The sequence below is a fragment of the Anas acuta genome, chromosome 26 (assembly GCF_963932015.1).
Source record: "Anas acuta chromosome 26, bAnaAcu1.1, whole genome shotgun sequence".
NCBI classification, from domain to species: domain Eukaryota; kingdom Metazoa; phylum Chordata; class Aves; order Anseriformes; family Anatidae; genus Anas; species Anas acuta.
This window is the reverse complement of record NC_089004.1, coordinates 4,293,748-4,319,085: the sequence shown is the minus strand read 5'-3', so window position 1 is coordinate 4,319,085 and position 25,338 is coordinate 4,293,748. Positions and strand designations below refer to the sequence as shown.

The 25,338-nt window shown below is 62.3% G+C and overlaps 1 protein-coding gene across 6 annotated transcripts; it reads right to left on the bottom strand.

Annotated features, from left to right (window-relative positions):
• Positions 1-748: 748 nt before the first annotated feature.
• Positions 749-25,335, bottom strand: MAST3 (microtubule associated serine/threonine kinase 3). 6 transcript variants are annotated; one of them, XM_068661898.1, is made up of 28 exons: positions 25,227-25,335; positions 22,880-22,911; positions 13,704-13,792; positions 13,461-13,533; positions 13,291-13,311; positions 12,223-12,301; positions 11,562-11,719; positions 9,936-10,011; positions 9,385-9,594; positions 9,203-9,304; positions 8,669-8,801; positions 8,122-8,189; positions 7,870-7,955; positions 7,399-7,607; positions 6,929-7,067; positions 6,689-6,821; positions 6,423-6,588; positions 6,198-6,299; positions 5,843-5,965; positions 5,465-5,574; positions 5,195-5,349; positions 4,814-5,046; positions 4,481-4,681; positions 4,178-4,404; positions 3,959-4,081; positions 3,490-3,626; positions 3,100-3,281; positions 749-2,979 (listed from the first exon to the last, which is right to left on the bottom strand). In XM_068661898.1, exons 1-28 carry the CDS (start codon positions 25,263-25,265, stop codon positions 2,078-2,080), a joined length of 4,308 nt encoding a protein of 1,435 aa, XP_068517999.1. In that variant the 5' UTR covers positions 25,266-25,335; the 3' UTR covers positions 749-2,077. The 6 variants fall into 6 exon arrangements, with proteins under 6 accessions (XP_068517999.1, XP_068518001.1, XP_068518000.1 ...); XM_068661900.1 differs by lacking the exons at positions 22,880-22,911; positions 25,227-25,335 and adding exons at positions 21,131-21,220; positions 21,878-21,939; XM_068661899.1 differs by lacking the exon at positions 13,291-13,311.
• Positions 25,336-25,338: the final 3 nt, after the last annotated feature.

Here is a 25,338-nt window from a genome sequence, read left to right as displayed (position 1 = left end):
CCAGGCCTTGCAATGGGCATTGCATGGGGGCTGCAACAGGCACTGAGCATTGCACTGGGCACTGCACGGGGGCTACAATGAGGCATTGAGCATTGCACCAGGCATTGCATGGGGGATGCACCGGGCATTGAGCATTGCACTGGGCATTGCACTAGGCACTGCATGGGGACTGCACCAGGCATTGCGCTGGGCATTGCACGGCAGCTGCAACGGCATTGAGCATTGCACCGGGCATTGAGCATTGCACCAGGCACTGAACCAGGCATTGCACCGGGCATTGCATGGGGGCTGCACCAGGCATTGCACCAGGTATTGCAACTGGGCGTTGCATGGGGGCTGCACCGGGCATTGAGCATTGCACCGGGCATTGCAATGAGCATTGGGCACTGCAGCAGGCACTGCATGGGCATTACACGGGCACTGCAGCAGGCATTCATTTGCACCACGCACTGCAATGGGCTCTGCAATGGGCACTGAATTGCACCAAGCACTGCATGGGCACTGCAGTGGGCATTGCATAGGTGCTTCAACGGGCAGTGAGCATTGCACCACGCACTGCAACAAACACTGCAGTGGGCGTTGTATGGGCACTGCAACAGGGACTGCAACAGGGACTGCAAGGGGGCACTGCAATGGGCATTAAGCACTGCACCAGGCACTGCATGAGGATCCCCTCCAGAACCCACCCCCTGCCCTCATCCAGCCTCTTCCAGCCTCTCTGTTTCACAAGACCCCACGCCGCAGCACGTCCCAAGGAACAATTTTAATACAACATAAAACTTCCCGAAGGTAACAGCAAGACCGGTGCTCGGCACAGCCCAGGAAGACAAGGTCCCATCCGCTTTTACGACATTTTCCATAAAAAAAAACCACCCTTTGCACACCGCAAGAGATGCGTCGCAAGAAAAAAGGGAGACAGAGGGGAGGAAACGCCGAGCCTTGTCCAAAGAGCCTCGCACGAACCACACGCACACGAAATAATCCAGTGAAATACGGAGCCAACGCTTCGGGGTGGGAGATGGCACCGAGGGGCCGGAGCGCGGCGGCGTGGCCCTGTGCATGCAGCAGCAAAGGTTAGAGCACAGAAAACGTTAGAAACGGGGGGGGAGGGGAAAGCACTGGGCTGGCCCTTGGTCCGTCGGGAAGAGAGCTGCGGGAGGAGAAATTTAGAAATTGCAGGTAGAGCAGAGCTCGCTTGGGTTGCTTTTTTTTTGAAGAATTGAAATACTGTGGTGGTTTTTTTTTTTGAAAAATGGAAATATTGGCTTTTCATGAAATGCATCAACCATACCGAGTGAATGCCCAAAGGTACATCATGGCAGAATAGGGAAAAATAATTAAAAAAAAAAGACTAAAAACCCTGTTTTTTGCATCAAATTGCTGAATCCCAAGCAATGGTCGGGCCGGGTTTATCCTCCCCAGCCCCGCTCCTCTTGGGAGATGATGGAGCAGGTTGGGAGAGCGGGATGGGGCTTTCTCAAAAGGAATCATAATAAAAAAAATAAAACCCTTACATCTGCCACGTGTTTATAAAATGACCCCCATGGCCCTTGGCACGGGTTTTGGGGGATTTGGGGGATTTTCCTGCAGGAGCAGTGGGGCACCGGGGGGGGTTCATGGAGATGGAGGCGACCCTGAATGCACATCTGCCGAGGGGAGCCCTCGGCTTCATCGCTACTTGGAAAACCTGCCCTGTGGCTGAATTTTGGGGGCTTTTCCAGCTGAAAGTGAACAAACGGGGAAATTCTTTTGGTTAGAAAACGTCGTTGTCATCGGGACGGGGGCCGGGAAACACACGGGAAAGGCTGGGACAGCTTGGACCCTGCAACGCCTCTGGTTTAGCTTATAAAAGTAATAAATTAGTTCCGAGTTTTTGCATCGAGTCCTTTCTATTCACAAAGTTTCGGGCCCTGATGCCGGGGAAACGCCACCGCCGCGCCGAGAGCCCCCGCGACAGAAATCTGGGCGTCTCTGCAGTTAGTACAAAAGGCAAAGCTCCGGAGCTCGGCGCGGTCCGGAGATAAAAACGTTTCATCCCACGGCACAGCAGCAGCACGGGACCCAAATCAGGGAGGTTTTAGGGGATGCCCCGTGCCGGTAGCCCCGAGGGGGCCCCGTCCCCACAGGTCCGGTGATGCCGGTGGCCGTCCCGCCGCGGCAAGGCGATGCCGGCGGTGCTGTCGGTGCTGAAGAGGTGGAGGGGGTAGGAGGCCTGGCATTCCCAGCCGGCCACCCCCGGCTCCTGCTCATCGCTCTCCGAGCCCTGCACCGCGATCTGCGGCACCCGGCTGGCTTTGGGCTCCGTGGGCCCCGTGCCCGCGCCCTGCCCGGTGTCGTTTTTGGCCCCGTCCTCGCCTCCCGGCTCGTCGAAGCTCACTTCTTGCACGGCTTCTTGCTTCTTGAAGGAGTCGCGGCGCTCGGAGAGGTTCAGGCGCCGCATCACCACCATCTCCTGCTCCGCCGGCCGCGAAACCGCTCCGTAGCCGTGCTCGATGGGGTACAGCGGGATGGGCGCTTCACCCTCCCCAAAAACTTCCCCGGCTCCATCCCGCAGAGGCATCTCCAGCCCCAGTTTTCGGCCGCCCCCGGTCTTCTTCTCGGCCAGGTACGTTGCCATCTTCTCCGCCGACTGCACGCGCTTGAGCAGGGGGGAGCGGGGGCACTCGGCGCTGCGTGGCCGAGCCCCTTGCCGCACGATGGTGGGGGGGGACAGAGTCTTGCCTTGGAAGGGGTGGGAGGGTTTGGGGTGAGCGGGGAGCGGGGACGGGGACCTCTGGGGGGACGTCGGGCGTTGGGCGCAGGCGGGGGTGCAGGCGAGGGGCGAGGGGGGGATGCTGCTGGTGGATTTGCGGCGTCCCACCTTGTAGCGCTGCCCACTCAGCTTGGGAGCCAGCCCGTGCAGGGTGCTGGGGCGCACGTGGCCGGCGGGTGATGTGGGGGTGCTGGAGGAGGGAGAGGTGCTCTGCGGGGACACAGCATCTGCCACGGGGAGAGAGAGAGGGAGAGAAGTCACCAACCGCCAGGGATGCCACTGTCCCCGTCCCCTCCCCGGGGGAAAAAAAGAGGATCCCAACCCCGCACGCGCGGTGGTTCAGGTACCTGGGGGCAGATCCGGAGCGGGGCTGCGGCACGGCGTCGTGGGACCCGGGGACAGGCTGTGTGTGGGGGACTCCGGGAGGCTCTCGCTGGAGGACAGCGAGTGGTGGAGGCCGGAGGAGAAGCTGCGGCTGGTGTGCAGCACCGTCGACTGCTTGGAGATCTTCTTGAAAAGGGATTTCCTCCTTGGAAGGAAGCGCACGGGGAGGTCGGTCACAAATTGGGGGGGAGAAGGAGGCACCCTTGGGGCCTTGGAGATGCTGCTGCCAGCTCTCTTTAAAGCCTGCAGACCTAAATCTGGTGGGGTTGTGCTCCTCCACCTGCACCTCGTGTTCCAGCTCCAGGACACCGGGACCAAACGGACCATTTTATCCCCCCCCCGTTTATTCTCACCTGTCCTGGCTGTCCCTTTTCCTGCTCTTCTTGCTCCTTCGGGCCATCCGTGTCTTGGAGCTGTTTTTCCGGGCAGGGCCAATTTTGATGGAGGTGTTCTCCAGGGCAGTGGTCCTCAGGGCTACTTTATTGCCACTCTGCGGGTAGGAAAGGGGTCATTGCAGCATGCTGGCCCCAAGCACCAGGGTTTAACCCCAAAGAGCTGTCTGCAAGGCAGCCGCGAGCCCCACATCTCACAAACATCCCCTCTCACCCCCCCAGAAGCTAAACCCTGCGCTCTGCTGCGTTTCACATCCATTTGCTGGGTGGCAGCTCCGTGGTGTCGGCGGCTCCGCTGCAGCACCGTCAGATTTTGGGATTCCCACGCTCCCAAGGGTCAGGGATAATTTGCTGCTCGGGCTTGACGTGCCGGTTGGGGCAGCTGCATGCAGGTCCCGAGCAAGCCGGGCGAGCAGAACAAGGCACCTACCTTCAGCAGCAGCTCCACGACGTCCCGGTGCACCAAACCCAGCACCGACTCCCCGTTGACGTGCGTGATGAGGTCTCCAGCTCTCAGCCCCGCTTCCTGCGCAGGGCTCCCTTCTTCCACGCTCTGCAACAAGACAGCCAGGCTTTTGCTCGGACAAAACCCACACCTCCCACCACCTGTGGCGTCCCAACGGTGTCACCGGTCCCCGGGGCCACCTACCCAAACCATGTGGTGCACGGCGTAGACGTCGCTGTCCCCCATGTAGACCCGGATGGCTCGCAGCGTGAAGCCGTACTTCTTGCCCGAGCTGTGGATGATGATGGGGGGCCGCAGGCTGGTGATGGCCAGAGAAGAATCCCGGCTCGGGGACGAGTCTCGGGAAGAGGGGTTGGACGAGAGCGAGTGGGGGGAGATGGGGCTCATGAGGGCACCGCTGCTGAAGTCATCTGCAAGGAGAAGAAGGAGGCTCATGCCCGGGAAGCCACGTGGCGGCCGCGGCGGCTGCAGAAGCCAACGACAAACCTGACGTGATGATGAGGGACAGGGCCGAGACGGAGGCGGATTTGGGCACACGGCTGCCGGGAGAAGTTCTGGGTTTCTCCGTCCCGTCCTTCTGGCTGCTCAGCCGGCGGCTGCTGCCCGGCTCCAAGCCCCTGGGAGCTGAATTTTTGGTGCCGGTGCTGTTGCTCCGCAGGCGGATGCGGTTCAGGCTGACGAGATCAGCTGAAAGGGAGGAGGAAGGAGGTGGTAAAATGGCTGAGGAGGGTCCTTTTGGACCCTCTACGGGGTTCAGGAGAGCGTGGAGAAGCCACCCAACACCATTAGGGACCCTGTCTGACCCCAAAACCCACGCACCAGACAACGCCGAAGTCTTCACCGCCGTGCTGGACCCAGCGTCAGGATCTCCCAGCACAAATTTGGGTCGCTCTGGCTTGGCCGGTGCCACGCAAGGGCTTTCGTCTTCCGAGGAGAAGGCAAATTTGGGCATGGTGTCCAGGCTGTAGGTGCTGGTCAGGGCAGCAGGGCTGCGGCTGCGCTCGTGCTGGGAGGTGTAGGGCGTGGAGCTGCAGGACGTCCAGGACCGCAGTCTGCAGGGAGGGAGCCAGAGGGCGCAGAGCACCCATAAATGAGTGAGGAAAGGTCCTGGGTTTCTGCAGCACCCCAGGACAGGTCCCACTGACAGCATCCGATGGGAACACCCCGTGCTCACATCAACGTCCCCGTCCCAGCACTCACCGGGGCTCTGCACCCGACAGCCGGCTCCTGTCCTCGTCTCCCGAGTGCCGGTCCCAGCGCTCCCCCCTGTCCTCCTTGTCCTCGCTGTGGCTCCGATCAGAGGACGAGAGGCTGAGGTTGGAGTGCGTGGCCAGGTACTCGGAGCTGCTGTACACCTGGGGAATAGGTGAGAGGTTGGAATTGAGTGGTTGTGCTGCTGGGTGGGGTCCTACTTGTGGGGTCAGAGCCCAGGCACCACCCTGCTGGGGTTTTAGAGGATGGATCAAGCACCTTGCTAAAGCGATGGGAGCAGGAGGAGAACTGGCCGATCTCCACGGAGGATTCCTCGTCGTTGGTTTCTTCATCCTCTGAATCCAAGTGGCGGTACCTCTCGGAGCGAGCTGAAAGCAAGAGCACCAGTGGTGAGGTCTGACGTCCTGCCACGAGGGAACAGGAGGTGTCAGGAACCCCGGGAACGTTTTGGGATGAGAAAGCAATGCTTTTGTTAAGGCTGAGCAGCCCAGAAACAGATTTACATCTGTTTTTTGTGGCTTAGCTCAGGGTGTAAAATGACAGAGTTCACCCAGGAGATTTTCATCTCCTGCTGCAGCATCCGCCCTGCAGCGGGGCCAAAGGACCGCGGGGGCAAGGGGCTGGAGGTGGCCTCACTGTCGAAGTAGCTGGTGTCGTCCTCGGACTCCAGCTGGGGGATGAACTCCGCCTTCTGCCGCAGGAGCCCGTTCCAGTCCAGGTGGAGGAAGAAGGCATGGTGCTTCACCTCGTGCGCACCCCCTGGCAGGCAGAGAAACCCCCGTGAGGAGAGCACATCCCGAAACGTCCCCAGCCCCAACAGCACCATCTCCTCTCCCCCAGGATGGATTTGTGCCTTGCACCGTGTCCTTAACACAGCAGGACACGCTTTATCACACAAGAAAATGGCTTGATATGATTGTTACGGGTGCCTGGTGAAGCCCCAAGTGCTGCTGAGCCTGGAGCTGCCTCGAGCCCATCCTAGCACACGTACCGGTGCCCAAGCGCTCGAGCGGGCACTGCCTCAGCAGCCGGGTGATCAGGTCCTGAGCATCAGCAGGAAGAGCCTCGTCCCCCTCCGGCCACATGATTTCATCTGCAACAAAAGGGGAGGTGAGCACGGAGCCCCTCGGGTGCAGGGAGCAGCGGCTGGGGGCGAGGGGCTGGGTAGGAAGAGCGAAAGGAGCAGCAAAACGTGCCGGCGGCTGCGGGCACTCACCGCTGATCACCTGCCCGAAGAGCTCCTCGGGGGTGTCCCCGAAAAAGGGGACGCAGCCCACCAGGAACTCGTAGAGGATGATGCCCATGGCCCACCAGTCGACGGGCTTGCCGTAGCCCTGGATGAGGATGACTTCTGGCGCGATGTACTCGGGCGTGCCGCACACCTGCGTTTAAACCAGCGCTGGGTGCTGCTGACACCTCCCCAACAACCTCCGCACCGGGCCCCGAGCCTATTTCGGGTGCCACTGAGGGCCACCCTCATACCTGCTTGTCCATGAACTCCCGAGTGTCCTTCTCCATGTGCCCTTCGTAGAGGTTGGTGGTCATGTTCATCAAGCCAATCTTGGACAGGCCGAAGTCCGTCAGCTTGATGTGGCCCATGGAGGTGATGAGCAGGCTGGAAGAGAAGGAGCCGCCTCGTTGTCTTCCTCTCCTGGCCTGGAGCAGCCCCTCTCCCTCTCAACCCAGCCCCTGCCCCTTTGTGGGACCAACCCCTGTCCTCACTTGTCAGGTTTGAGGTCGCGGTGCACGATGCCGTAGTTGTGGAGGTACTCCAGCGCCAGGACAGTCTCAGCAAAGTACATCTTCGCCATGTCCACGGGCAGCGGGCCCATGTTCTTCAGCAGCGTGGCACAATCCCCCCCTGTGGGAACAACACGGCTGCTCCTGAGCACTTGGAAAAGACGGAGGGGTCTCCGGGAAGAGTTTGGAAGGCTCCCAGTGAGACCCTCCCGTCCCTTCTCGGAGCTGCAGCTCTGCCCGAGCATGGGGCAGAAATGTTCTCCTAGGTGAGGCAGCCACCACCTTCATCAGGGTGGGACTGGGGATGACAGCAGGGCTTCCCTCTGCTCCCCAAAGTGAAGCAAAGCAGGAGCCATCAGGATGGCATCCTTAATACTCGGACACCTGGCTGTTATCGGGGTCTCTCCCCTTGTCCCCCCTCCTCGCTGCACCACCCCAAGCGCCCTGCTCACCTTCCACGTACTCCATCACCATGCAGAGGTGTCGCTTCGTCTCGAAGGAGCAGAACATGCTGACCACGAAGGGGTTCTCGGCGAAGGTGAGGATGTCCCTCTCCACGAAGACCTGCTGGATCTGGTTGCGCAGGATGAGGTTCTGCTTGTTGATCTTCTTCAAGGCGAAACGCTGCCGCGTCTCCCTGTGCCTCACCAGGTACACGGCCCTAGGAGAGAGCCACCAGACCTCAGAACACGTTCTCCAACCTCCGGCACCGATCCCACGGCACACGGGGCTTGGACAGGCAGGACGAGCAGCAGCTACGGTCAGAAACATGCAAATTCAGCGCACGTGGGCTTGGAGGTGTCTGCAGGTGGAAGGAAGGGTTGGAAACTACGAGCATGCTGCCAGGAGGGCTGTTTGCTGCAGGGCAGGGAAGGATGCTCCAAGCGTGTGCCACCAGCGCCTGCCCAGCCCTCCCAGCTCACCCGTAGGCCCCGTTGCTGATCAGCTTGATGGTCTCGAAGTCACCCTCGCAGGGTTTCCTCCGAGGAGCAGTGACCGAAGGCTGGCTCTGGAAAGAGGCAGAGGGGCTTTAGCGTGCCCGTGGTGCTCCGTGTGCCCCCCGTGCTGCTGGCAGGCAGGAATTCGCACGGAGCTGTGGTGTGGAGGGCAGCAGGATGGTGCTGGGGGCACCGGGTGGGACACGCGTGGGGACATGCAGGTGGGACCCTGCTCACCTCGCAGGTGTCGTCGTTCTCCGGCGTGATGGTGTTCCCGCTGTCGAAGTGGTCCAGCTGCACCATTTCTGCAGAAGACAGTGATGGTATTCACCTTCTTCATGCTCAACCTCACTTTATCCCAAAAGAATCCCCCAGCTATCACCTTCCCTCCAGTCTCAGAGATCCCGCGGGGGGTTAGCAACATGCTTTGTTCAAGCCATTGTCTGGAGAAATTCAGGTCGGGGCATTAGGAGGTTAAACCGGAGGTCAAACATTTACATAATTCTCTTTTTCCCATAGTCATTCCCGTGTTTTTCAAGGATTATGGTTCCCCCCCCCTTCCCAAAGCCTTGGCTTCCTATGGATTAAGTGTTCTTGAGATTAATCTGCTTTGCTGAACATGTTGGGAGCAATAATGAGATGCTGGGTTGGCCTGGAGGCTTGGCTGCCGTCCTGGACCTGCAGCCCAGCCGGCTCCAGCCACTGCCTGCACCTCCCGGTGCCCAGGACGGGGAGCAGGAGGGGCTCACGGCCCCCCGCAGACCTCACCCCAGCTCTTCCTTACCCTCCAGCGGGTCCTTGACGAGCCCCAGCTGGCTGATGATGTAGCGGGGAATGTCGGTTTTTATTCCCTGGCCAACTTTGGCGTGTCCCTCTGCGGCTTCCAGGAGGTGATAGAACTCCTCAGGGTCAAACTCCTAGACGGGGAAAAACCCAGTGTGGGCAGGGAGCGAGGCTTTGCCAAGTCCGACCTTCCCTCTGAGCTGCACATTGAGCGGGGCACAGGCTCTGGATGCTTGCTGGAGACAGCTGAGCGCTCTGTTCCTGGCTCTAGCATCATTCCTCCAAGCACAGAGGGATTTTAAAACCCCTGCAGCCCATGGCCTGGCTTGGGAGGAGAAACGGCCTCTCCCCTCCACGAAACGGCTCTGACCCTGAGAATGGGCTCAGCTCATCTTGGCAGCCCAGGCTGCATGTGAGCAGCGATTCCCCCGGGGGACCCAGCAGGGTGGAGAGAAGAGGCTCTTCCTAGCGGGACTCCTCCTCCGTGGAACTGCCCGTGGAAGACAAACACCCACGGGGAGCTGCAGCTTCTTACCAGGCACTCCAGGAGGCGCGCAGGACGGGAGATGATTATCAGCAGCTTCCTCACCAGCTGGTCGATGAACTTCACTTCCTCGCTCTCCGAACGCTCCTGAGCCTGCCGGAAAAGGGGACGGAAGCCTGGAGTCACCGACGGCCTCGGGAGACGGCGCCGGGCAGGGAATTGCCCCCACTCACGTCTCTCAGCATCTTCTCGAGCTTCTCCTGCAGCTCCATGAAGTAGCGGGAGGTGATGAGAGCCCCCTGGGACTTGGCCAGGCAGTCGCGGGCCAGCTCGATGATCTGGTGGTGGATGAAGCCCAGGACCCCGTCCGCCAGCGGCAGGGTGCTGCTTGGAGAGAAGTTCCTGATGGTGTCCTGCAGCCGCTCCTCCATCTGGGCCGTGGCCTGCGAGGCAGAAGGGATGGTGACATTTGTGAACGCGTGTCCCCGTGCCACCTCCCGGCCTCGTGCTGCCACCTCCCACCACTCCAACCTCTGGTCCCACTTGGGACCAGCCTGCAGAAGCCCCACCAGGGTCTCTGGAGACGGCTGCCTGCACGTGTGACGATGCAGAGCCGCGTGTCCCTGCCTCCCTGGCTCGTTCCCACGTCCCCAGTGTCCCCCAGCACCCCCGACATCCACTCGTGCATTTCACGTTCCAGCACACTGATTTTTCCGGAGGAGCTGTCAGGATGCTGTGGGGGCACTGATGCCATCGTCCCCCTTCCCCCCCAGGCCAGGGTTACCTTGGGGAACCGCTCCTTGTAGACATGGTTCATCATCACCACCTCATTATCAAACGTTCCGCTCGTCCGTCCAGGGCTGCGGGGTGGGAAAGCGGCTGCGTTACGAGACCGAGGCATTTACAAGTATGCAAATAGCTACTGCCCCCCGGAGAGCTGCTGCAATTTGTTCTCTCCTCGTTGTCCCTGGTGTCACAAGCCATTAGAGCCCGTCCAAGCGGAGCGCTCAGCCTTGGGCCAGGAGCTCCAGCACCATCGGGATCACCTGCGCCGGTTGGGACGTCCCTGGGGCCCCCATCACCGCATGCCTACAGCCACCAGCAGCTCTCCCCTTCCCCAGTTTCAGCGTTTCCATCCTGAGCAGGGGGTGCCAGCCCCACGCACGTCCTGGCAGGGTCTGGTCAGGCCCTGGGAGTGCCGACCTCCCGCAGACTCAGCTCTCCAAACCCAAGTCACCAGAAAAGCCACAGGCATTTTGAAGCCGGGCCACCAGAGCTGCATTAATCACTTGGCTCCAACCAGCCGGCTCATCCTCGGCTTCCTCTCGTGCCATCGTTTCTGCTTCAGCCCCTGCCGTGATGTCAGTGGCAGAGACAGCAACAACAAAGCTGCTGGAAGGATGCCGAGACTGCAGCCGGGTACCCACAGCCCTCCCGGATCCCACAGGTTGGTGCTGCAGTTGCCCTTTTTGCAGTTCACCAGCCACAGCAGAGAAATCCCAACCCATCCCCACCTTCCCCGCAGCAGGCACGGGGACCTGCAGGAGAAAGCTTTCTTTTCCCTCACCCGACGTTGCTCCTCGTGCCACCAGCACCAGGGCCGTAATCTCATTATGCAAAGCAGGCGGCAGGAGCAGGCAGCCACTCATTAAGCACTGTGTAATAAATGCCATAACGAACCCCCGACCGGCTCGCTCAGGAGCTGAGCCCCAGCTCAGCGCAGAGCCCCTGCTCGTGCTTCGCAGCGCTGATCGCAAAACTGGCGTTTCCTCAGCGGAAGGGTCGCCACCTGCCAAACCTGCCAGCTAATTAATCTGCTTTTAATGAAATTGCAGCCGAAAGCAGCAGCAAGTCGCCTTCCCAGACCTCCGAGCAATTTGCGGAGCCCCGGGAGAGCCGCACCTCTGCCTGCTGGGGAGGTGCGGACGTGCCTGCGGTGCTTGGCTTTTGTTAAAGGAGGCGACGCTTCCAAAGCTGAGCACGCAAACAGGCTGCTTAATCCCCTAACGGCAGCTCAGGCTGCTGGCCCTGCGGCCGTGACATCTGATAAAGTGCCCTCGGAGCAGATGCCATCACTTGGGCTCCTGCTCTGGGGTCCCCAGGTCTGCCAAAACCCCGTGGATCACGCGGCAGGAGGCTGTGAAATGGCAATTTGGGAACAAATGCTGCTTTCCCCAACCTCAAACCAAGTAATCTCATTTTTAAGTGTCATCCTGACAGCCAAGGGACTGCTGGAAAGCAGAGCCTAGCTGCAGAAGCACGGAGTTTTACCACTTCTTTACAAGGGGAAAAAACATATCGGGGCCAACCCCATGGCTAAGCAGGACCAAGATGTCCCAGGAAGAGCTGGCAGAAGTGGCCAGAAGCGGGTCCCTGAGCATCGTCACACCAGCACAGGCGGTTTCTGTACCTCAGGCTCCTGGATCGTGGGCGCAGGCAGGGCGAGTGCCGCCCGTCCTCGTCCGTGACGCTCTCCGTGCTGCGGAAATGCTTGGAAAGGAAATGCAGCTCGTCGGGGGTGGGCTGGTACGGCAGCTGGTGCAGCCGCTCCTGGGAGGACGAGGACGACTGCAAGGAAGGACAGACACGGTCAAGAAGGTCAGGAGACGGGTCGGTGCCTGGCAAGCAGCAAAGCCTCCGGGAAAACACGCCTCGAGCCTCTTAGTAGACTGGAAAAACTGATGAGCGTTGCTCCATGTGCACCTCCTGCGCTCACTGCGTGCAACACGGGTGGCAGGAGCTGGCCGGGACTTTGTGCACTGCCTGCACCCACCCCAAAATTCAACCTCTGGCTCTGCCCAGGGCCTGATCCCATCCACCTGGGGCATCCCCAGCAGCTCCTATCCTGCTCTTTCTCAGCACGGACGTGTCCCGTGCGTATTTCAACGAGATGCAGCAAAGCTTTAACATGCAGGAGGAGCTGCTGCCATTAGCGGGGCTCTGCAGCTTTCCTAAAATTAGGAACACACGACGCAGCTGCTGCACGTGATGCTGCAGGGCTCGGGATTCACCCAAAGCTCCCAAAGCACTTTGCTTCTTCTCGCCTCCTGCCCCGAGAGAGCCAACCTTACCGAGACGGTGGAGCTGGGGGTGTTGGTCCCATAGCCAGACGAGGGCAGCGAAGCCAGTGACCACCTTCTGCCATCAGCCCTGCAAGAGCAACGCGCGCCTGTCACACGCTGGAGAAAACACGTGAAGGCACGTGCAGAAATAAAATCAGAATGAAAAGGATGGGAAAGAGGACTGCTGTTTGCTCCTGTGAGAAAGCCCTGAAGCCTCTTGCCAGAACGGGATGAAAATGGGTGAAATAGTGGTGGTTTCACACAGTTCATGACCCTGGGTGAGGTGAGCTATTCCCTCTGTGATGGGGATGCTGCTGGGGTGGGGAACCCGAAGCGATGGCAGCCACAGCCCCACAACAGCCCTGCCCTGCCGAGCCACGCGCTGCACTCGAGCGGCTCCGTTTCCAAAGGGGAAAAAGTAAAAAGTGAGAATCTGATTTTTAACTGGAGCAAAATCCTAACTCCTGGGACTTGGTTCTGGGAGAAATCAGGATTCCTAAGAACCCGTGCAGGGCGCACACGGACAGCAGAGCCTCGTTATAAACAGGAAGGCAAACGCTCGCACGTAGGCGAATGCTTCCTCTTGGACACGTTTCCAACGGAGCGGGTCAGGATGAGGCCCTTCACCTCCCGGCGCCGTTTCCCATGCGTGCAGGACAGGGCCACGATGCAGGGGCTGAGGACGGAGCTGGCGATGCGCTGGCCCCTACGCCACGGGGATGTCCGCAAAGCCCTTTTGGCTTTTTCCTCCAGTACGAGCGTGAAAACTAAACACAAGCCTCCAGCTTTTTTCCATGCGCCAATCCAGGGGTTAACGTCATCCCTCTGCCCCCGTGCGTGAACTCGAGCACGAGGAACAGAGCGGGACAGAATTTGGGGCTGGGGGACAGCGTGATGGGAACGGGGATGTTTCTCTTCCCGTAGCAATCCCTGCAGCCCTTCTGCAGCTGGGGATCTTCCCGCTAGGGATGCACGACACGGCCAGAAGGAAGGGGAGCGGGGACGTGCCCAGGTGGAGCAGATGCTGCCACCGAAGCAGCTCCCCTCCACAAAACCCTTCTCCCAGCCAGTACTTGCCTGTCGGTCCGAGGAGCATGGCTGGAAGGCGATGGGAAGCACCGGTCACAGCAGCAGGGCAAAAAACAAAACCAAAACAAAAATCGTGAGGAATAAAAAAAATCATTAAGACCAACAGAACAGCCCCAATTTGTGGATGGTGGTGGTGATTAGGGCGATGAGGCGCTCACCTGCGGGCGAAGGGGAAGTTGACGGAGGTGCTGGTGGAGAAGTTACGTGGGCTGTCCAAGGGGCTGCTCCCAGCTGCAGGGGAAAAGGAGAATTAATCACAGCATTCCCTACACCGTCCCTCTGCTCCCTCCTGGAAAAGCCACCAAGCACCCAGGCAGCACCTGCAGGGCCCTCGCTGCCCCCCCCCAGGATATCGGGGTAATTTGGGGCGATGCCCAGCTCAGCCTCAGCACTCCCCTTACCCGTTGGCACCGAGAGCGGCGAGAGAGGACGCGAGAGGGTCGGAGAGGGCGTCCCCACCACCAAGCTCTTCCTGTTGCTGCTTCGGCAACTGGGGAAGGAAAAAGAAAAGGGGATTCATTTGGGAAAGCAAAGCACAGGTCGGGCTCAGACACGTGCGGGTTGCTTGCAGGCAGCGCCCTGCAGCCCCAGCTCCAGCTCGCCCGGGTGGCAGTGAGGGGACACGGCTGCTGTCACCGCATCGATCACGGATTTGTGCCCCCGGGAAGATCATGACCCTGGAGACATGCTGCTGGAGAAGGGCTGGCAGGGTTAGTTTGGAAGCCAAACCGTCTCATCACAGCCCCACTTCTGGTTTTGGCCTGCCGGGAGGGAAGATGCATGCGGGCTGTTGGGCAAGAATAGAAAAAGGGATCTAAAAGGAGGAAGCGACAGAAATGCCAAGTTGCTTCAGGCCACCGCCAGCCCCACTGCGCAGCGTGGAAAATGCCCCCAGTTCCTACATCCCTTGTGTCCCCCATGCCCAGGGGGAGGACAGCCAGCCCCTAAACCCCCAGCCCCATGGAGAAACCCCGCTGCCTTCACCAGGCTGGCAGCATCCCCGTCCCCTCTGCTCTGCCCGTTGGTGTTGCACGCGCAGGGCTCAGCTGTGCTCCTCCAAACCAGCTCCAGGAGGAAGCCACGTGTGTGACAGCGCAGGACAGAAAGCAGCACCGTGCACGGCCCCACGCTCATGGCTTTATCACCCCGTCCCGGTGCTGCTTGGGGTCTGCACGCCAGCACCCACAAGGAAACAAGAGAAAGAGCACGTCTGCAAGCACGAGGTTTCCGTGTCATCACCGACATTCGCGCCCTCCACACGCACAAGACTTCAGTGCTCCTTGCAGGAATTTCGTTTTTGCTTCCTTTTGCTGCAAGCCACGAGCTCAGGGCTTCCCCTGCCAGCGGGGACCTGCTGCTTTGCTGCCCACCTGCCCACGAGGCTGCTGCAGCCCGCACACAGCCCACGGGAACCTGCTTTTAAAACACCCCCCGGCCCCACCGAAGCTTTCACCCTGCTGGGAGGGAATATCCCCAGAGCAGAGCGGAGGCTGGGGGCAGCTCGTGTACGCACGACAGAAGCCGTGTGGGTTTTTTAAAGCCAGGCCAAGGACAAATCCCCATGAAAATGTCAGAGAGCCGCGTTCCGACCAAGTAGGTCAGGCTGCGGTTCCTGCAGCCGCGCTTCCTCCAGCTGCACGTGCTGCACGGCGCCGCCGAGCTGCCTGGCCACGCTGACAGCACCCGCTAAGGGCTGGGGTTTAACAGCCAGGCACAGGAGCACAGCCCCGGGACAAAAAGATGCTCCCCGGGTCCCAAAGGCATGAGCAGCACAGGCAGCACGAGGTGGTTCCCAGCAGGGAAGGGCTGATTTAACCCAGAATTATCCAGCATGCTTTTTTGCCTCCTCCTCTCAAAAAAAAATCAGGGTCCACATCTCTTTTGCTCGAGGTCCAGGGTGCGGGGAGCACCCCAAAGACCCTCCTGGCCCCTCCGTTTGCTTTTGCAGCTCGCACCCAGGACCCAGCTGAAGCTGCAGCACCGCCGGCTGCGCGCACCCTCCCCAGCACCCACGGGGGCAGCAGCAAAACCGCAGCACCCAGCTGCGCCGGGCCGGGCGCACGAGGCACCACGAGCCAACGTTGCTCCGCTGCCAAACCAACCCCGGCAGATATTTATCAGGCAGAACTGCAAGATTTGGTGCAGCTCCCCTCTTTCGCCCTGCCAAGGTGCGGATCTGCTCATCCTCCTCTCGCAGGAGGGGACCCTGAGGGGACGAGGGGCGGTGGGGACAGCGCGGTGCCGGTGGCGTTCCCGGCAGCTCTGCAGCCCCGCGCGGGAGGTTTCATTTTGGAAGTGAAAACAAAAATCTTCGGCTAAGCAAGTTCCAGTAATCTTGACACAGGCAGAGGCTGCTGTTTCCTGTTTCCGCGCGCTCCACCCTCGCTGCTGCAACCATCTTGCTCCGCTTTAACCCTGCTCTGCCTGATGCATCAGCTCCGGCTGCTGCCCATCCTCTGCAGCATGTAAACCTCGGGCTAAAAACCCAAGCTCCCGAAGGCAGGAGCCGGGGCTGAGGTCCAGCTCGTGCTGCCGGCGGTGCCCCCGGTGCTTAACTGCACGCTTGGTGCATTTTTACCAAACATGGAGTGGAAAATCGCCGTCAGCACCCCCGGAGCCGCTCGGACGCGGGGACACGCTGCCTGCGCACGGCATCTCCGAGGCTGTCACCATCCAGTGTTTGTTTTGTTTTGTTTTTTCAAAGGATGCGGGAAGCGTGGGACAGAGGCCGTGACCCCGGAGTGAAATAACGCCTCACCCGGCCCCGAGCGTGATGTCCCGGCACTCGGGGTGATGCTAACCCCAATCATAAAATGTCCCGAGCTGGAAGGGGAAATGCTGGCCGTGGGCAAGCAACGGGGCCGTGGGCATCCTGCTCCTGTCCTGCGGGATCGAGTGACGTGTTTTGGAGAAGGATCAGAGAGTCGGTGACTAAACCCTTCCAGGGCAGTAGGGCAACGCGTGTCGGATGCCAGCCAGCGCTCGTCACTGCCCGTGGGGTGAACAACAGGGCCGAGCTGCCCAGAGGGACCCCGCTGTTAGGGCTGGAAAAGCCCAAACCTGGGTGAATAAATAAATAAAACCTGGGTAAATCCCTCATTTATCCTGCCTGGTGTTTCTAGCTTCCTACCCCGTGGGCTTCACGCGGGACAAAGCCCCTGCCGGTGGCACGGGCACTCGGTTCCAGCGAAGCACGAGGCAAGGGTCGGGCTGATAAGGGCACGGGCACCGTCTCAAAGTACAAAAGCACCAGCTCAGCTCCCAGGATTAGGAACCCTCCCGGCCTTCACGTGGCCGTGGAGAAAAAGTCCTCCGAGCCCCACCAACAAACGCACGGCGCTCGTGTGCCTGCCGACACGGGGACGTGCCATGAAGCAATGGCACGAAGTGCCATGAAGCCGGGCCATTTTTGCTGGAAAAATTCCTTTCCAGTGGGATATTTTGCTGTTAATGTTGATCCAAGCTGCTGCACCCAAAGTTTCCATGCCAGTGCCCAGGGCGATTTCTTCTCCGCGATGTTTGAGACCTCCTGAGATGGGGGCTGTGGTGCGGGATGCTGTGGACGGGGTCGCAGTGGTGAAATGCCCCGCGCTGCCCGGCACAGGCTGTGCCTCCAGCACCTCCTCAACACCACCACGAGATCCAAACCTCCCGAAGAGAAAACAGCTCAAAAAGAAAGGAGATGGGGACAAAGCTCTGCAGGACTCCCCGCTCCCTAAGGAAACGGTGCTGCCACGTTGAGCAACGCAGGAGCCGAGTGGCTCCGCGCCGTGCCGGCCGTTTCACCTCCCCACCACGGGAAATTCGGATCCCTCAGACCCTACAGGGCTCTAAACCACCCCAAACACCACCACGCGTGCCCTGCGTGCTGTGAAATAGGCCAGCCCCCGCTCTTGCTGCGGATTTTAGGAGGAACAATGAAAGAAGAGCAAACCCCGTGCACCTTTGGAGCACCATCTCGGATGCGCCCTGCAATTACGCCTCCCCACCAGGCTCCCCCCACGGGGACGGTGCTCGGGCAGCACCCACGTGTAGGGACGGCCGGGATGCCACCGTCACCACCCCTCGTCCCCCAAAGGACCCCAACCCGTGCACGAGGCAGCTCCCGGCTGCGATTCCCCCCCCAGGAGCAACGCAGGCGCCGTCAGCCCCGCGCCGAGCGGCTTCGTTCGCTAAGCAACCAGCGGCGCTTTGTTCGTGCCAGTCCTACGAGCAACAGCGGGGGGGGGACCTCGCCCCCAACCCAACGCCCCCCCCCCACTCAGCCCCCGCACCCGATTTGCATCAGTTTTATATAAAAATGTGGGGTTCTCATGGGGGTTCTTGCCTGGTTCAGTCCCGTACCCCAAATCTGGAATCTGGGGGTCCCCAACATCAGGCGTCGCACCTCGGAGGGGGGGGACATCATCGCCTCCCCCCGTTGCCAGACCCTAAATGCCGCCCCCTCTATGGCACAGGGCTCCCAACCAATGCACCCCCCCTCTGATGCACCCCCCCCCAAATCTTACCCCGCTGGCAGGCACCCCCACCGTGCAGCTCTCCCAAATAATGCACCCCCAAAGGGTGCTCCCAGGGGACAGCCCCCCTCCACACGACGCGCCCCCAGGTGCAACCCCTGCTGCAACCCCCCCCCAAATCGTGCACCCCAAGATTACAGCCCCAGTGCAACCCCCCCCAAACCACGCATCAATTCAACCCCCAAAAACTGTGCACCCCCGATGCATCCCCCCAAACCATGCACCCCCAGATCGCATCCCTAGAGCCCCCCCAATCATTCAACCCCCCAAACCACGCACCCCTAGAGCACCCCCCAAATCCACACATCTCCAATACAACCCCCCCAAAACCCTGCACCCCCAACCCCCCCCAAAACCAAGCACCCCCATATCGCACTGCCAGACTCCCCCCAAACCATGCACCCCCAAGACCCCCCCAAACCATAAAGCCCCAGATTACACCCCTAGAGCCCCCCCCAAACCATGCAACCCCCCAAACCACATGCCCCCATAGCCCCCCCCCCAAACCACACATCTCCAATATGGCCCCCCCAAACCATGCACCCCCAGATCGCACTCCCAGAGCCCCCCCAAACCATGCAACCCCCCAAACCATGTGCCCCTGAGCCCCCCAAACCAAGCACCCCCACATTACACCCCCAGAGCCCCCCCAAACCCAACCCATGCACCCCCAGAGGCCCCCCCAAACCAAGCACCCCCACATTACACCCCCAGAGTCCCCCCCCAAACCCCATACCCCCAGATCAAACCCCCAGACCCCCCCCAAACCATGCAACCCCCCAAACCACGTGCCCCCAAAGGCCCCCCCAAACCGAGCACCCCCCCATTACACCCCCAGAGCCCCCCCAAAACCCACGCACCCCCAGAGCCCCCCCAAACCAAGCACCCCCAGATTACACCCCCAGAGCCCCCCCCCCAAACCGAGCACCCCCAAACCTCCCCCCTCCAACCCCCGATCCCCCCCCCCCCCCCCGGGCGCAGGCCCCGCACCTCTTGGAGCGCTGCAGCAGGGCCCCGGCCGCCCGCTGCCCCCGGTAACCGGCGGGAGCGGCCCCCCAGCAGCTGGGGTCCGACATCGCGGCCCGGAGGGGCCGGAACGGGGCCGGAACGGGGCCGAACGGGGCCGGGCCCGGCGCCAGCACCGGGGCCGGGCCTGGGCCTCCCGCCACCGCCTCCCCGCCGCGCCCGGCCCCTCCCGCCCGGCGGCACCGGGGTTGCCATGGAGACGGTGCCCCCCCCGCCGCCATTACCGGCACCCAACGGGGGGGGAGCGGTTGCCGTGGAAACGGGAGGAGCCCCCCCAAAAAATTGGGGGGATTGGGGATAACGGGGGAGTGAGGGAGGCCCCCCCCCCCCCCCCCCCCCCCCCGCAGGGAGATGGGGTGCTGGTAGCTAGTGGGGGCAGGTGGGGCTGCACCCCAAAATGGGGTCGGGGGGTGCTATAGAGACAGGACAGCACCCCAAAATGGGGTTGGGGTTACTAGGGAGATGGGGCTGCACCCCAAAATGCGGTCAGGGTTGGTGTAGAGATGTGGCAGCACCCCAAAATGGGGTCGGGGGTTACTATAGAGATAGGACATCACCCCAAAATGGGGTTGGGGTTAGTGTAGAGGTGGGGCTGTACCCCAAATGGGGTCGTGGGTTACTAGGGAGCTGGCTCTGCACCCCAAAATGGGGTCAGGGTTGGTATAGAGGTGGGGCTGCACCACAAAATGGGGTTGGGGGTACCAAGCAGGTGGGACAGCACCCTAAAATGGGGTCGTGGGTTACTATAGAGACAGGACATCACCCCAAAATGGGGTCAGGGTTACTAGGGAGATGGGGCTGTACCCCAAAATGGGGTCGGGGTTGGTGTAGAGGTGGGACTGCACCCCTAAATGGGGTCAGGGTTACCACAGAGGTGGGGCAGCACCCCAAAATGGGGTAGGGGTTACTATAGAGACAGGACATCACCACAAAATGGGGTTGGGGTTACCATGGAGGTGGGGAAGCACCCCAAAATGGGGTCGGGGTTGGTGGAGAGATGGCTCTGCACCCCAAAACAGGGTCAGGGGTTACCATGGAAATGGGGCAGCACCCCAGAACGGGGTTGGGGTTACTATGGAGGTAGGGCAGCACCTTAAAATGGGGTCGGGGTTATTACAGAGACAGGACATCACCCCAAAATGGGGTTCAGTTATTATAGAGACAGGACATCACCCCAAAATGGAGGCTTGGGGTTAGCATAGAAAAGGGGCATCACCCCCAAAATGAGTCAGGGTTACTATAGAGACAGGGAATCACCCCAAAATGGGGTCAGGGTTACTATAGAGACAGGATATCACCCCAAAATGGGGTCAGGGTTACCATGGCAATGCAACCACCGCTGCTCATGCATGACCCCCCCCCAAACAGGGGCTGCAGGCCCCAAAACCTGCCCCCAACTCCCCACCACGGACACCCCCAAGGGGCTCCCCTTAGTGCCTCCCCCTGCACTGGGTGCTTTGCCCCATGGGGCCGCGAGGCCGGGGGGTTCCCATATGGCATCCCCCCCCCTCCCCCAAACTTCCTCCCGTGCTGAGCCGGGGACACCCCGCACAGAGACCCAGTGACACAAATCCCGGTGCCCGGCCTCATTTTTTCGGCTCCCTGAGTGGGTCAGGTGCTGGCACATCACAAGCTCAAACCCCACACAGGACAGCATCACCAAACCGGGCTGAAAATCCCCCAAATCCCCACCGTGATGGGGCCGGGATGCCACCAGAGGGATGTCCTTGTCCCCGGACTGTCCCCCACTGCCCACATCCCAAAAAAGCAGCCTGGCCCCAGCACCCACCCTCCCCGCAGCCTCCCCTATTGCACCCCAGCCCCAAACGTCCCCATAACCCCGAGCATCCCACAAGGAGGTGACATGGCTGGAAAAGGGGGCACTGGAGGTTTCCCACGTGGGAGGAAGGCATCGTCCCTAATGCCAACCGGGGCATCCCCCTGGTCCCATTTTGAGGTGATCCCCCCAAAAAACGAGGACGCTCAGGGACCGAGCTGAAGCCACCTCGATGGTGATCCCATAGGGGGTCCCCAAAATGGACCGAGGAAGCTCGGAGGCCAACCTGAAGCCACCTCAATGGCAATCCTATGGGGTACCCCAAAACGGAGCCACCCAGAGCAGACACCAGCTCACTTTTTGGGGTGACAGACCCCATCCCTCCTCCTTTCTGCCCACCCCGGGGTGTCCCTGGTGGGGGGAACCCACCTCATCGCCCCGTCCCCTTTCCGTGCAGGGTCCCCTCTTGGTGTGGGGTGGGGTTTGGGATTTGGGGGAGGGGGCTTACCTCCAGGGGTGCAGGGTTAGTAACGGGCTGCAGGGGCTGCAGGGGCTGCAGGGGCTCAGCAGGGTCGGGCTCTGGCTGCTCGGGGACAGGCTGCAAGGCAAGGGCATGAACGGGACCCGGTGCCACGGGGACCCCCCCCGGGGGTGACACCGGGAGGGGGAAAGGGGCTGGGGACAGAGGGATGAGGGATGGGGACGGGAGTGGGGAGAGCTGCAGGGGGGCAGCGGGGATATGGGGGACCAGGGATGGTTTGGGGAGGGGGGCACAGAGGGGAATGGGGGCTGGGGGGGGGAGATGGGGTCCTCACTGGGCAGTGGGGGTGTGGGGTGTGGGGTGGAGGGGGGAGGGGATGTGGGGGTCAGGGGTGAGGGGGTGCAGGGATGAGGGGATGCTTGGGATTAGGGGATGCCCAGGATTAGGGGATGCTTGGGATGAGGGGGTGAGGGGATGCCTGGGATGAGGGGATGCTTGGGATGAGGGGATATTTGGGATGAGGGGATGCTCAGGATGTGGGGATGTAGGATTGTGGGGGTGAGGGGATGATCAGGATTAGGGGATGCAGGGATGAGGGGATGTTTGGGATTAGGGGATGCTCAGGATGTGGGGATATCCCATTTGGGATGAGGGGATGCTCAGGATTAGGGGATTAAGGGATGCTCAGGATGAGGGGATGCTCGGGATGCTCAGGATGCTGCCGCCGCCGGCATCCCAAGCCCGGTACCGGTGCCACCGGCAGCCCCGACTCACTCCAAGGTCAGCGAGGGGATTTTCAGCCGGTCCCGCCGCGACTTCATGCCGCCCCGCACCGCTCCTCACCGCTCCGCTCCCCGCGCCGCCGCCGCCGCCGCCGCCGCACCGGCAGCCCCCGCGCTGGGCGGCTCCCGCGGGCGGGCGGCGGCGGCGGCGGCCCCAACCGGGAGCCGGGCTCGGCCCGCCGGGCCCGGACCCGCCCCTGCGGCACGGTTCGGCTCGGAACGGGTTGGTTGGCTCGGGTCGGAGCGGCTCGGAACGGTACGGGAAGGTACGGGAAGGTACGGGAAGGTACGGGAAGGTACGGCACGGTACTGCCCGGTACGGCCCGGTACGGCTCGGTACGGCCCGGTACGGCTCGGTACGGCACGGTACGGCTCGGTACGGCTCGGTACAGCCCGGTACGGCTCGGTACGGCTCGGCTCAGCAGCCCCCCAGCTCCCAGCACACCCCTCCCAGCCCAGTCCAGAGGCTGCTCCGTTCTGGGATGCGCCCCGGCACTGCCGATGCCCGCACATCACAGCCCCAGTACGGCTCCAGTACGGCCCCAGTGCCCTCCCCAGCGCACCATTGGCACGGCCCCTGCACGCCCCATATCCCCCAGTAAAGCCGGCACAGCACCAGTACACCCCTCTGTTCCTTCCACAAGACCCCAAAGCGCCCTAAAACGCCCCAAAACAGCCCCAACAAACCCCAACGCAACCTCAGCGCAGCCTCACAACTGCCTCCTGCTGCACACCAGTACACCCCAGTGCACCCCAGTACAGCTCAAAACACCCCAGCGCACCCCAACATGGCACAGTCCACCCCAGTATGCCCCAGTCCACCCCAGTAAACACACACATTTTGGAACCCTCCAGTATTGGGAACACGGTGATGCCACCCTGGGTTTGGGCACCCTGCGCTGGCATCCAACGCCTGTCCCCACTGACCCCGGGGGCCGGTGACGTGTCCCCAAGCCCGTCCCCCCCCAGTGACACCCCTGTCCCCTGGACTTACGCTCTCCCTCGGCGCGGCAGGCTCAGCTCCTTCTGCAACGAGAGAAGCAAAGAGCGGGGTCAGGGCGGCCACGGGGACCCAGGGGGTGAGCGCGGGGGGACAGCTCCTTCCCAAATCCCCGGGGCTGGTGGCACCGTGGCCAAGCCTGGGGACACGGGCATGAGGACAGCAGAGCAGGAGCAGCGCCGAGCCACCAGGCTGCAGCGTGACCCCGGGGGGTGGCCGTGCCCTGTCCCCATCCCCGTCCCCCACTCCCCAGGCATGGGGAGCAGCCGGTGCCCCCCCAGGATATTTATTTTTCCAGCCACCAGGAATATTTCTCGCACGAGCTGTTTGCCTGCGGCTGCTGCAATGGGGGCGAAGGGCAGCGGTGCAGCAGGAGCACTGCCTGCTCCGTCCCCCTGGCATTTTGGGGTCCGTCAGGGACCCGGCACCCCCCACTTTGGCACGGCGTGAGCGTGCCAGCACAAACAGCCCCGTGCCAGGCTAATGCCCACTGCTGGCCTCATCCTGCACCCACCGCCCCCCTGCCCCTAAGCAGCTTAAACACATTCCCGACGTGGCAGCACCCACGGGTGGGGGCTGAGCGTGCGCCGCTGCGGGGGCGAGCGGTGTCCCCCGCACGCAGCCGGGGTGCCCGCGCGCCCGTCCCGCTGCCCACGGCCCCCGTGGAAATCCCGGGGCTGGGGCGTGCGGTGATGCAGCAGCATCGCCCTGGCAACGGGTGATATCACGGCCCTGTGCGTGGGGATGCGGGATTTGGGGCCCACGGGTGCTGGTGGGGGGAGTGGGTGCCCCTCCCGGGGGGGTGTGGGTGCCAGCAGCACTGGGTGACGCCAGACTCGGGCTGGGGAAGGGGTTGTGGGGTCCCCATGTGGAGCAGGAGCCCCCCAGCACCCTGCTGTCCCCCCCACCCAGGCTCATGCTGTCACCCCAGCAGAAGTAGGGTCACCCTCGGGGTTTATTGCAGGCAGGACAGCAGGACAAAGGACAGACCCCCCCCCCAGGTCCCCAGAATTAACCCCCACCCACGGCACACCCTCCCCAACCCATTTGCAGCTGTGTGGGTGCAGAGCGGGCCCACAGCACCCAGCACCCATCGCTGCTGGGGGCTCTCCAGCCCCGCTGCACCCCGGGGACAGCCACAGCACCCTGCAAAGGCCCCAGGGACCCTTGTGGGGTGGCACCATGGGGCCAGCACCCTCAGGGTGCCCAGAGAACCGAACCCACAGGGTGCTGCCCCCATCCACAGGTCCGGGTGGGGGCCAGGATTAAGCTGCTCCCTGCAAGGACGGCATCAGGGACGGCACCGGGGGGGGGGGCACTTTGCTGCCCAGCACTTTGGGGTGACCCTTCCCACCCCTCCTGCTCCCCCCAGGGACTGCAGGGGCACCCAAGCGCGATGCCCGTGCCGAGAGCCCGGAGCCCCGTGGTGGTGCTGTGGGGGCCGCAGCCCCCACGCACGGTTTTTGCCCGGTGCTGCTGAGCGTGCAGCGGAGCACGGGCGCCCCGGGGAGCTGCCAGCTCGAATGAAGGCAGCGCCGTGCCATCCTCCAGCCGCCCCGACAGCTCGGTTTGGGCCTGTGGGGTGGCCGCGGCTCCTTTTTGCAGATGGGGACGGAGGCGTGAGGTCACCCGGAAAATCGGTGCCGAGCCCCTGGGTTCAATGCTCAGCCCCCCCCCCCCCAGTCCCTGCTGTGGTTGTCTCCCCTCTGAGAACGGCAGCGGGTGCCCAGGGTCCCTGTGGGAGGGGGCGCGGGGAGAGGGGACCCCTTGGGGTGCTCAGTGGGAGCCCCCAGCGCAGCCCCCCAGGGATACGGCCCCGGTCCCATCGGGCACGCTGCTCACCTGCAGCACCCACTTCTTGCACACTCACAGCACCCACTTGCACAGGCACAGCACCCACTTCTTGCACACGCACACCCAGCACCCACCTCTCACCCGCAGCACCCACCCCGTGCCCACACGGCACCCACTTCTTGCACACTCACAGCACCCACTTGCACACCCAGCACCCACTTCTTGCACACCCAGCACCCACCTCTCACCCACAGCACCCACCCCGTGCCCACCCAGCACCCACCTCCTGCACACGCACGCACCCAGCACCCCTCTCTCACCCACAGCACCCCCTTTCCCTCCCACCCACCTCCCACCCCCAGCACCCACCCCTCGCACCCACACGGAGCCTGCAGCACCCCCAGGGAGCCCCCAGCACCCCCCATCACCACCCACCCCGGCACCCCCTCCACCCTCACAGCACCCCCGCAGCCCCTCTCCGCCCCCCGCCACCTCCCCGCTCCCTCCCCCGCCGCTCCCGGTGCCCGGTGCCCTCCCCGCCGCTCACCTGGAGGCCCCGGCGCCGCAGGATGCTGGGCTCGTCCATGCCCGCCGCCGCCTCCCGTTGCGCCCGCTCCGCCCGGTGCGCCCGGGCCGCCCCCCCCCGCCGCCTCCCGGTG

Coding starts and splice junctions, on each gene's coding strand:
- MAST3 (XM_068661900.1), bottom strand. CDS start 21,924: ATGAAGTCGCGGCGGGACCGGCTGAAAATCCCCTCGCTGACCTTGGA. Junction 8,190..8,668: donor CGTCAAGGACCCGCTGGAGG/GTAAGGAAGAGC, acceptor TGTCTTCTGCAG/AAATGGTGCAGCTGGACCAC. Junction 7,608..7,869: donor ATCAGCAACGGGGCCTACGG/GTGAGCTGGGAG, acceptor GCTCTCTCCTAG/GGCCGTGTACCTGGTGAGGC.